The sequence below is a fragment of the Anser cygnoides genome, chromosome 1 (genome assembly GCF_040182565.1).
Source record: "Anser cygnoides isolate HZ-2024a breed goose chromosome 1, Taihu_goose_T2T_genome, whole genome shotgun sequence".
Taxonomy (NCBI): domain Eukaryota; kingdom Metazoa; phylum Chordata; class Aves; order Anseriformes; family Anatidae; genus Anser; species Anser cygnoides.
This window is the reverse complement of record NC_089873.1, coordinates 141,507,196-141,519,824: the sequence shown is the minus strand read 5'-3', so window position 1 is coordinate 141,519,824 and position 12,629 is coordinate 141,507,196. Positions and strand designations below refer to the sequence as shown.

The window sequence follows — 12,629 nt, the reverse complement described above, 5'->3', positions numbered from 1 at the left end:
ACCAACGCCCAGCACAACAAAGCCTCTCCCAGCAGGGGCCTGGGGCACTCCACAGCGAAGGAAACAATCCATTATTATTATTTTTTATAATGGATCCTGACTGTTGAAAGTGCAACGCCTCATCTCCTTGCAATAACACAGCTGTCTCAAACTGCACTCATGCAAAGCTCAGACAAAAGCTTTATGTCTAGCAACAAAAAGCCGTGGAGCTTTTCTAGGAAAACAAAACCACTCTGGGATGAGGGTGGAAGCTTCTCCCCAGCTTTGGTTTTCACCTCCTTTCCAACTTGGGATCCAAGCAGCAGGCTTGCTCCCAAGGACAGGATTTCAAGGCTTTGAGGTCTCCCAGCACCGAACTGCAGCAGCCACGAGCACCAGCAGCTGAAGGAGGGTGAAGAGGAGCAAGAGCAGCAAGGGCAGAGCCACACAGCACCACCTGGGCCCCCAGGAAAGCAGAGCCCCCTTCTGCTGCCAGGACCAGTTGGTACAAAGGGCTCACCCAGCAGCCAGGTACAAGCAGGATGCTCTCAGCTGGGCTCACTGCAGGGCATGCAGCAAAGAGAGACTGGGCAAGGGCAGAGCCCAGCTGCTGGAGCATCATTAAAATGAAGCCAGACGAGAACTGTGTTAGGCTATGCCCTTTGGAGATCTTAGTTCAGGAATAAGAGATCGTCCCAAAAGAGATAAAGAAGCCTGTGTTATGTTTTGAGGAGTAAGCTTCAGTGGTGGTGATGCCAAAAGATCACCTGCTTTATTTTGGGTGACTCCGCAAAGTTCATAGGATTCTTCACGTGCAGATGGAGATTGATTTAAAAAAGAAAGAAAATCAGTGTCAGTAGCACTTTGGATTCTTTGGAAAGCATGCTTTCAGCATTAGGGTTTGTTTCCCTGTCGAATTTCCTGTATTATATTAAAAGCAATTACACTAGTAAAAAAAAAAGAGCTTAATTGCATCATTAGATTACCTGGTCTTCACACTTTGCTGTCAGAAACTTAACCAAAGCAGCACCAAAAAATGCTGGGTCAGTGATGGGAGGGAGAGCCCCACATCCAGCAGCAAGGCGGTGTGTCTGATGGCAGGCAGTGGCAGGAAAACCTTCCCGGAGGTCAGCAGCTCACTTGGCAAAGCTACGGTGACGCAGACCTCAGCTGTACTGCGTACAGCACAAGTCACCTGCCAAATGACTTCTAAAAAATAACACTTAGAGAAATCTAGCAATACAACACCTTTTTCAATGATGTCAGAAGAAAAAAGGCAACAGTAGAAGACATCTTTAGATTAAGTACTGGAGAAAAATAAATGCCGTTATTTCATGGAGCTGTTTTCATGGAGTTGTCAAGTCAACCTCTCATCAGGGTAAAAACTGACATGTCTAAAAGCAAAAGCCAATATCAGCTCTATTTATAAAGTGGTATTCCTTCTATAATGGCCAGTATAAAAGTGGTTTTTCTTAATAAAATTTTTTATCAGGCCCCTGGTGGTACTATGAACTTGGTGACAAAAATGCAGGCCGTCAATCCTTGCATTGGCCAGGAAAATCATGCTGCTTTTTAGAACAGTCTTCACTAATACTGACACAAACCAACAATGGCTATAACTACCTAATAAAACAATTTATAGTGAAAATAAGTGATAGTTACTGCAAACTTTTTTTTTTTTTTTAATAAAACAGCCATCAACATCCAATTTTAAGCTTATTTTCTGAAACACATTCAAACCTGAAATGGTGCAAGATCAGAAGGTCAGAGGTTGCCTTCTCTTCAGCTGACTACACCTAGCAGCTGTAACACTTGTTTCCACCGGTGCTTCAACATTTGCTGGAGCTGCGTCAAGAGGCCAGAACACAAATGCTGCTGTCATGACACTTGCACAGTTAGAGAACCACCCAAGGCACCACTGCAGTGCAGGAACAAGAAAAAAAACAGGTAGGTCTTTCTGCACACGGCCTGGATCCAGCTGGCTTACTGTAGGCTTCAACGACTTCGGTCACTTCAGGAACTCTAAGAGGCTCAGCCATTATTAATGAAGTTGTGCACAAGTACAAATGGGAGCAGTAGGTAATTTGTTATAGACACTTGTGAATAACATTAAGCTGAACTTTCATCAGAAAAGGCTTGATTTTGTGTAGCTAAACTTGGAAGAAGTTTCTCCTGCATCTTTTCACACTAAGAAACACTGCAGTTGTTCTGCACAATGTACAAGGCACACACCAAAACCTCAGGATGAAGGCACTCAAAACAACCAGGAAGTTTTTTAATCCCCCAGTGACAAAAAGTATATTAAAAATTTACCTGGAGGTAATCAGCTACAATAGTGCCAGGGAAGCCCTTTAAAACTGACACTGGGGGGGGGCTGTCCTCCCACCAAACACTGGCAGTGCATAGGCCCGTGCTCCACAGAGCAAACCCACACGGGCAGGCAGGAGCCCATACGAGAGCCTACGTGTAGGCTCAGCATATCAGCTCCGCCACTCCTGTGTGGTTTAACACATGGTCTGAAGCTCCTGCTTCAGCTGTTAGACGAGAGGTGTGACTGACTAACCCAGCAGAGCTGCATGGAGAGCCTGGCTCATCGCCAGCCCATTCTCGTGTCAGCTTTCCTCAAAGCACGGGGTGCGAGACGGCCTCCTTGGCTGTCACAGTCCAGGCTCATGTTAGTGCCTGCTGAACAGAAGATAAGCCCAGTCAGGAATTCACCAAACAGTATTCCTTCGTCACCTGAACTATGTTCACACCTCCAATAGCTGCTCCTGAAATCTTTTCAGCAACTAACAAAAGCCTTCACCTAAAGTTTCCATGTTCCTTTCAGATTCAAGTCCTAACATACCTCTAGGTTTAAACAAAACTATTCCTTTACTCCTAAGGAAATCTGAAAGAATCCCATATTTGTTCAGTATTTACAATGATTCCTTTCAATGCATCTTGCATTACTATCATTTTTGAGACATACAATACTACAAAATATAAATGAAAGCCTGATATCCCCTTCACACCAAGGCTGGAAGCATCTTGGCAATTTATTAGGGTGCAGAGGGAAACACTTGGATACATTTGTCACTTGTCAAATGTGACAATGCTGAGATGCTCAAAATATTTTCTTGTTAACACATTAAGGACATGCTGAGGGCAGAACACAAGCATCCTGGCATCACACCACTGCCTTGCGTTCTGGGTCACTTGAGAGGTACTCAAGTGATTGGTAAGCACAACTAGATCCATGGTGAATTCTGTAAACCTAAAATTTGCTAAACCCCACTGAAAGGCTGAGTGAAGATGAAAGACATTCAGGTTGTTCCCAGAGCCTAGAAGAAGAAAACTGAAATGGCATCTTCCATGCCTTGACAAGCCTTTCAAGCAACAAAAACTGGAAATCCTGTAGGGCAGAAAAGCAGCTTGCAGCTACAACATTTCAAGAGTTGTTTATTTGAAACTATCAGCTGCTCCTGCTGGAGGTTTAGCACATTTGTAACACTGCTAAAGAGGAAAGGTTTCAATACTGTGGCATTTTGGGGTAAATTAAGTAGAAATTTTAAGTGGAAAATTTGTCAATCGTAAAAGTCCTTATATCTTACCTGAAAATGATTCCTCAAAAAAAAAGCCTACAGTTTTAAAAAAGGCTAATACAATTATGTATTATTTTAATCTTAATGCTAAAGGAAGATAGAAAAAACATATTTAAGATGATAGCACTTCTGTGAGAACTTTGTATGCCTATCCAACCACATGGACTGCCCAGCTTTTGGATCTATATAAAAAAAAATGTGACTTACATGCCTATCAGTTAGATATAACAACGATCCATAGCTACATCAGAATAGAAAGTATTACAGGAATATCGTTTGAACAGTATTAGACTACTGATGGTAGTACATACTAGATGGTAGTATCATCACGTAGTTCATACCTGCAACAAAACAGCTCAGCAGAAACCATTCTCACTATCTACAGTAAAAGATGCCCCAAACCCAAATGAGTCAGCAAGAACCATCGTTAGATTACCTTGCATTTTCCTCTTAAATCTGACATGCTATGAGGTGAAAATGCTGAAGGCATACCTCAAGTGCCACCTAGAGATCAAAGACCAGAAGACAGAAAGTGCCCTTCTCTCCCCAGCAAGTTTCAGTCCTCACATCATTCAGTCCTCACATCAAGGCAGCCTTCTTGTGTCAGCCTGGATTCAAGAGCAGACCATCGCTGGACCCCACGGCACTACAGTTCACTTCTGGAGAGTTTTTACGCATCTGTAACCCTCAAATTATGCTATACTACAACATTTTCTAAACAAATAATTTAATATGCAGTTTATCAAAGTAAGGAAATCACTTGTTTTCTTTTTCACTGAACCATGGTGAAAAAAGGTCACTGTTTTATTCAGCATCATAGTTACATAACAGTTGTCTGTTTCTATTACTAGAAAGAATTTATTAAAATAATCCTGAAAGACATCTTTTCTTTCTCCAATGATTTCAAAACTACGCCTTTTAATGCCAATTCCACACAGTCACTGATTTGATCTGTAGTAGTCAGTTATAGCAATTGTCAAGGCACAAGCTCAGCTCTGCATATCAGCTGTAGCTTGTATTACAAAAGAGATATGCCAGTTATGTCTTCACTTAAAAATGCATAATCCCTTTATCATATATTGCAACAGGAGAAATTAACGTTAAACACAGACTACAAAAGGTAAAGGATTTATTTCTGATATGATTTGTAAAGTTAAATTAAAAACCTACTGAATACTTTATGTAGTAGATGAGCATAACTGTAGTATTTTACTTTCTAACAGTTTATTTAATGGTTGGAAGTGTACAACATGAAGTAGGCCTTGTTTAATATTTTTCAATTTTGCTTATTGTTAGATTAGATTAAAATACAGTAGCCATCCCTTTAGATTATGTTGCAACACTGATCATGTGCCTTGATAAGTAGGAACAACGATTCATTAAATAAATGGTGATGACATAACATGTAGGGAAGACTTTGGATTGTCTATTTAAAATGTCAACATAATAGGCAATTAAGAATAAAACTTCATTTTAAGTGCACTTCCACATGCTTTGTTTATAATATAGCAAAAACTTCCTATCTTTTTTCCTCAAACACTTCACTCCCTACTCTAAAGCTGTTCAGTTGAAAATGCACTTTCCCCAGTAAACTTTTTTAAAAAAAGTAACTAAAATTTCTACCCTTTCATATGCTAAGAAATGTTTTTCTAATTAAAACCACAATTTATTACAAGACATGTGAAGACAACATATAGTGAAATGAATTTTAATTGTTGTGCTGTGACTAAAGTAAAGTTCTCAAGGCTGCAATTTAACATTCCAAGTTCTCCCTTCCATCTTTATTGATTCTTAAGGTTTTGCACAGAAACTCTTTGGGGGCTAGAACAGCAGTAATTGCATCACACTGTTTTCCAAGACTTCAAGTTTCAAAAGCAAACTCTTCAAAAAGTACAGTTCTTGATTTGATTAGATACAGGGACAAAAATATAGCACATACTTGAAGGTTACATGGTCTACAAATGATGGCAATATTTTCCTTGGGAGAGTACAGTTTTTCTTGTAAATACTCAAAAAGGCTCAACTTCAAGCAGTAATAAACACAAGCAAAAGTGATTTAACCCTTAAAATAAATATTCAGGAAAACCTCTCTGTACATACAAGTGAAAGAATATGTAACACTTTCACGCTAAAAGAAAAAATAAAGATTTTGTTCATATAAGCAGCTGAAATCTGCTGTTCCAGCCCAATGTCCCCAGTAAAGAAGGGAGGCACAAACACAGGTGACTACTGTAGCTCACTATCTTATGGCCTTTTTGGACAGGGACATCACCACCATCATTTATTTAATCCCTTTTGTTATATTTATTACAGCATGCCAAATCCTTTGGCATATGTGATGGCCTTCAATAATCTTTCTTTAAGCTTTTCTTTGCTTGAGTACTCCGGAAGCAAAAGTACATTAAAGCATGTGTGAGATGTAGGTAACCTGTGGAAAAACACAAAAAAGAAGAATTCAGATTGAGGAACATGTACTACATGCTAAGAAATACATCACCGTATTCTAAATACATAACAATGGATTCAAAGAGAACCTACTCTGCTCAAAGATTAGCTTAATTAAATGTGAAAGCTTAATAAATTAAAGCAGAGAATTTGCTTCCATTTATAAACAAGCAAGTGAAATGTAGAATTTTACCTCTCTGTATCTGGGCCATTTTTGGCTATGATCATCTTTAACTTCCCAAGTCCTCCCACAGGGGCTCTGTCTGTGCCTGTTGTAAACTGCAAGAATAGTCTTTTCTGTTCATCTGTAAATGAATGGACTATCTCCCAGAATTCCCTAGTAAGAAAGAAAACAAAAATAAGTAAACTGACAACTGTTTCGGTATAAATGAGACTTTCAGAAGTAATTGGACTTCGAAGTTTTAGTACTCTCATTGATCTTATCAATTTACAAGTTGCATTCATAAGAAAGCATCAACATATTTACCAGTCACCGAGACACTAAAATAGAAATCAGAAATATTACCAAAATATTGCAGGTTAACTATTTTAAATCTTAATTCTGCTGATAAATGATCTGCAAACATTATTTTATTATTCCTGTGCCCTATGATGTTACATTGGTTCCACTCTACTGTTCAACTGAACTATCTTTTTTCTCAAACACCACAGTAAACAAACGCAACTGCTGTCACAGTTTTTCAACCCTAACATGAACTATAGTTTTAAGGCAAAAATCCAGAAGACTAAAGGTATGTTTCTCTGACTCTTGCCTACACAGAGTTCTCCAGTCAAAGGGGACAGTAAGGGGAAAAACATTTTTAAGAGGAAAACTGTTTTTAATGTTGAGTTTACTTAATTTCTAATTAGAAACGAAGTTCAACACACATTGTACCTACTCAAACAATTCAGTGTTTGCAATCCTCCCCCCTCCCAACAAAACCACGAGCAGTGCTAATTTATTTCTGGAATGACAAAATGGTTTGGGTTGGAAGGGACCCCGAAGGATCATCTAGTTCCAGTCCTTCTGCCATAGGCATGGACACCTTCAACTAGACCAAGAGGCTCAAAGCTCCATCTAACCTGGCCCTGAAACTATTTATTATAGTCCTATTTATATGGTTTAAGAGAAATACAAAAATCCCAAGGAAAATACCACCTAAGCTTTATAAAAGTTCACTGGAAGCTAAAAATGTTGCTTATGCTATCAGCTCTAATGACAGTACTTGAGTAAAGTGAAGTTATAGATAAGTCTTGTTTCCGACACTACAAAAATACTAAATCTGACAGTATTAAGTTCACTATGAAGAAACAGGCATGTAAAGTGCTTGTACTCCTTCAGAAATTATAAAAGATTACCTAATAATAAGAGAGTCTCTTGTATAGCCACCATCATACTCTGTAGTTTCTTCTAGTGCTTGAAAATCTAAATTCTGTAAGAAGATGACATTTTAAAAAACGACCACTAATTATATTAGGATCAAAAAAGCTCCACTTTTTCTGGTGTACATTCAGGATTCTTACCCTACTTCCACAAATTAGTAATTCAATTTCCTCTGGTCTAAATAAATATTTCAAAGGAGATTCATTGGTCACCATGTGGAATCCTCTCCGAAAGGCCTTGAACTGCTTTTCTACTGATTTATTGAGTATATAGTCAGCATACAGATTGACAAATTCCTGTAAGGAAACAGCCCCCAAGAAATTCTTAGTACTTCAAGACATACTCCACTCAAAGTATCTCCTAACAACATAAAACTCCAAAAATACATTTAATTCTATGATTCTGCCCCGATAATCTGGGCTCAGCTTCTCTTCAGCAGTGGTGAAGAACAAGTCAGAAATATTCCTCAAACGGGCCAAAACATCACGCCCAGAAGCTATGCATGTACATACCAATGCTCTCTAACAAAAAAGAGCAACCCTCCCCCTGCCCTCCCCCCCAAAAAAAAACGACACCAAAGAACTGCCATGGTTTAAAACTTTTAAAACTTACATTATAAAAGTGAGACCAACCTCTATAGAGTCCTAGGTAATTCTGCACAGAGCATCTAAAAATTACACATTACATTAAGAATATGTATTTGAGGATAAAGTGTACCTTTCTATTTTCATTTGTAATAGGAATTTTATCACCGTTTTCCTTTAAATCGTGCATCATTGGATTGCCAAAGAGATCCGTATGAGATATTTGAAAAGTTATCATCATATCATCTTCCACACTTCCTTCATACTCTAGCAAGTCTCTCAGACTCTGGTAAAGAACCTAACGGAGAAAGAAATAAACATCTGTCATCAATAAGTTTCAATACGTTTCACTGAGTAAAAGCAGAAGACATGAAGTTATCTGTCTCAGAGTCGTGAGAAGTCACTTAATTCCCATGTAGTCCAGACAAATTAAAATATTAAGCTCAGTGTCTATAAAATTAATCAACAGCAGATATTAAGGAAGAAAAAGGAACAAGGCAACAATGATAATGCTCTTAGGAGAGCTTACCAGTACCCAGGAGCCTTCCTAAATACAGTGGTCTGACCTGTCACTTAAAAGCCAGTGATCAACTCTCCCATCTTCAGTTCTTTTAAACCCATATTTACTTCTGGCATCCAGAACTTGTTACACCAGCAAGTTCAACATGTGTGTTAAAAATCTGTAATTGCTGTATTTTTATATGAGAAAAAATTCAGGCAGAAGGCTGGTATCTCCTATACCTTGATTTAAAAACAAACTAGGAAGTAATGTAGAAGCAACATGGATGGGACAATCATTAAAAAAAGGAAGTGTCTACGCACAAAAAGAGAAGGAAAGAGGTTACTAAGTCTCAAGGTCTCACTTTGTATGATAAGCACAACTTAAGTCAGAACTTGCCAAGTGGAAACTGTAGTGACTTTTGACAATTTGCTCTGCTCAAAGGGACAGTCAGCCTTCCTCCTTGCTATTCCTTAGGAAAAGCTTAAAACTCTTGGAAACTTGGGTCTACCTAGAAACCTAGGTCTAGGAACAATTCTTTGGCTCAGAGATGTAAGACTCAAGAATACAAATTGAAGGTGGTAGAGAAACTGAATTCAACTATATTTTTATAGTGAAGTAGAGTAATTAAGTTTTGCCTCAATATTTTAATTACTGAAAGTTTACGTGTAAGCTTTGCCCTCTCACTAGCTTTATCTTTTTAGTACTTCCACAGCATCTCTTAAAATACCTTGCACTGAAAACAACTGGACTTGAACTCTGGGTCATGAGGGCTGGGGAGCACCCCATGCTCCACACGATAGCATTAGAGAGGATTGCATTGTTTGACTACTCTGAACTTCATCTCTGGCTTCTGAAGCAAGTTTCAGTCACATTAGAATACCAGGATTAAAAAAAAAAAAGATGATTTTAAAGGTCAACATAGGTGTCAGAACAGAGAAAGAAGAGTAGCAAGAAAAAACAACTACCCTGACTGCCTTGTTCAACAGAAGTAAATCTACGTTTTTCCAGTCAAAAATGTTGAGTTTATAATTCTAACTACGGGAATTTGGGAGCACTGTATTTCTCAACATCATTTGACAGAGAAACTGGTCACAGCTGACATGCTGGTAAGTATAGTCATCCAAAGCAGACTGGATAACCTATTTTTTGATTACACATGCCTCAATTCCTGATTATATCAGAACAAAAGACAAGCTTTTTAAATTATCATCTTACTCTTTTTTTGAATACCTGAAGATTTTGCATAACTGCTTCTGAAAAGGGAAGTGTCCCACCATTTTGAAATGAAATGAAGCATAACAACAAGCCCTACTCATTAGCATAAGAGAAAGCTACTGGTGCAGGGCCAAGACATCCCACAGACACGCTTCTATGCATGCTTCAGTAACGCGTGCTTGCAGCTTGGTGCTTTTACGTAGCTGTTGGCTGGGAACAGGTGAGGTAAAATAGACATTGATCACTGCTTGCAAACTAAAGGAGTATTTATGAACCGCTGCATCTGTCCTTTGCTTAGAAAACATGAAACAAGCATCGTGTCTTTGCATGTCAACTGCTATTGTTACGTATTGTGTAGAAATTTATTTCTACAAATACAGATAAATGCCTCGTTTTAGAAATCTCCTTGGGAAGACACTAAGCAACTGTTAATGACGACATTAAGCAACTTTGGCAGCATGCAAAAAACAGAGCAAAGCTTTATTAATACCCAGTCCTGTATGTTCATTGCCTCCTCCAAATCATATGTAAGTTTTATTCCTTATGAATTTGTTTTAACAAATACAGACTTCACACAAATCACTGGCTAATTCACTTCCACCTCTAACAGTGATCTTGTGTTTAAGTTAAATCTCAATTAAAGTATTGCCTAGAAAACGCAGTAGCAAACTCGAAGAACATAATGAACTTACAGGATGAGAGTCTGCCAGATCACGGAAAGTTCCTTTTTTGCCCATCAGCTTCCTGTAGACAACCATGGGAAAATGTACATCCAGTATACAGTTATTGTAAATAGCGAGACCCAGCACTATGCCGATCAGCGTAAACTGACCCTCGGTTTCAAAAGAGGACGGATTAAACCAAAACAGTTTTGTAGATTCATCATATGTGAACATACCTGCAAAAAATGATTTTGAACAATTATGGTTACACTTCAATAAAAATGACATGTAAAACATACTTTTATAAACCTATTTGTATAAATACATTTTAGAGGTGTACTAGAAGTTATACTGGATGTAATGGCAAAAAAAGAGAGCTACTTACCTTTAGGGTAACTGAGGCTGCTCAAGATGTTAGTAGTCACTTTAAGACTACAAGCATGCATGAGGCCTGCAATACAACCTCCTAAAATGCCCGCTGAAGTCATACATATAAACCTTTTCCAACCCCTTCCATTACTGAGGAAGCAGCAGCACATTGTCTACATAGATTTTAACTTTGATAAATACAACGGGGCTAGAAAAGAACAATCAATAGCCATGTGGATGAAATCACCCTGAAAAACTCTAATTACTATAGAGGGATAGCCTTTCCTCAAAGGCTTTTGCATGCCAATTCCAGCAAAGGGACAGGAATAGATGCAGACCTCTCACTGAACTAGAAGCTATGGTGATGAGCTGGGATTAACCATTACACATGAACCTGAAACAAGTTAGATACCTAACACACACACGCAAAGATGTATTTTGGTAACTGAGTTAGTGCAGCTACCACATACATCCTAACTCATGGAAGAAACGTAGCATAGGACACACAGAGTCACCAAATGCCTCCTTAGACTGAAAATAAGATGCCACCTTCAAACAAGATATGAAGCCTGAATTCTCATTCAATTGAGCCTAAGCGGATGAACTGCAAACTCATTCAAAGATGGTGGCTATTCCCAAAAACAGAATATTATTTATCTCAGCAAGGTACTAGGACGGGGTCAGCTACCAATGGGAACACAAATAGCAGACTAACATATGAGGCAAGAAAACTGGAAATCAGAGATGGATGAGCAACACAAGCATACGAAGGAGAAACATTAAACAGAAGCCTGCATTCCATTTTCTGAATTGGCTGAAGTTTAGGTAGCTTCTGGATTACTGGCATAATAAAAGCAGTGACTTGTACTTTCTGGAAGATGATGAAAGAGTTAAACAGTGAAAACAAACAATTCCAGAAGATGTATAATAATGAAGGACTAACTGTTTACCCATATTCACATCTGGAAAGACTAAAATGAAATGCAATATTTTATTCACTGACCCAAATTGAAACTATTGTACATTGAAATTACAATATAACACCAGAAGAAAGAGAAGCTGCAATAAGGGGAAAACAATTTTGTAATGCTGCTAAGAATATTAGATGAAGCTATTCCTTCTCTTACCATGAGAATTGTTGGTCATAAATCTACTACTTTGTGATTTTGTGGTTTTTTTTTTTGACAAAAACTTTAAGGTAGTTTAATATGAAAATATTTGAAATGTACTAGCAAGGAACTATCACAATAAACATGACTCCACACACACCTATCAGGCAATATTTTAAATTCTATTTAAAGGATTTCATTCGCTGGTAAATGAAGCATTCACGGGTCAGCAGAAGTCACAGTACAACAGCTTATACACTGCATATACCAGTGCATATCAATATATGTGCAAAAGAAAAAAATGTGAAAGCAAGCTACGTTTTCTGCTTTTACAGATTTATACCAAAAATAGAAGAAAGCTATTTTTTGTTGGCAAAGTAGATATAAATACAAAAATGCTTGTAATTGTTTGTATTTTGAATTCAAAAAATTAAACCATGCACACACACCTCATCTGTTATCCATCTTTATCTAGTGGGAACGTACACACACTAGCAAAATCTTAGCTGAACCAGACTTCAGTTATTACACAGGACTACTCAATATATAGCACAACGAAGAAACCCACACAAATTCTCTTTAGATAAACTCAGGTTAAAACAAACAAACATATTCCACATTGGAAACAGTACTTTGACAAAGTACCGAGATCTTATTGTGCCACAATCTACCATATTCGAAATAGCCTTTTACTCAGATGCCAAATCTCTCCAACAGCAGTTTTTGGAGTGAGTAAGACTCGTTTATGAGTCTGTGTCACTTGTTACAAGAACCAGCTTGGGTATTGTAAAGGGCA

General features: G+C 38.1%; 1 protein-coding gene across 5 annotated transcripts in view; it reads right to left on the bottom strand.

The window, feature by feature from the left end:
* Positions 1-4,344: 4,344 nt before the first annotated feature.
* UBE3A (ubiquitin protein ligase E3A) overlaps positions 4,345-12,629 on the bottom strand; it is a 50,121-nt gene continuing 41,836 nt past the window's right edge. For all 5 annotated transcript variants that reach the window (XM_048048149.2, XM_048048148.2, XM_048048147.2 and 2 more), the window contains 6 exons: positions 10,386-10,591; positions 8,110-8,274; positions 7,533-7,688; positions 7,368-7,441; positions 6,202-6,345; positions 4,345-5,991 (listed from right to left, as the gene is read on the bottom strand). In XM_048048149.2, the coding sequence (XP_047904106.1) occupies positions 5,871-5,991; positions 6,202-6,345; positions 7,368-7,441; positions 7,533-7,688; positions 8,110-8,274; positions 10,386-10,591 (866 nt within the window). In that variant the 3' untranslated portion in view covers positions 4,345-5,870. The remainder of the gene's footprint in view (positions 5,992-6,201; positions 6,346-7,367; positions 7,442-7,532; positions 7,689-8,109; positions 8,275-10,385; positions 10,592-12,629) is intronic.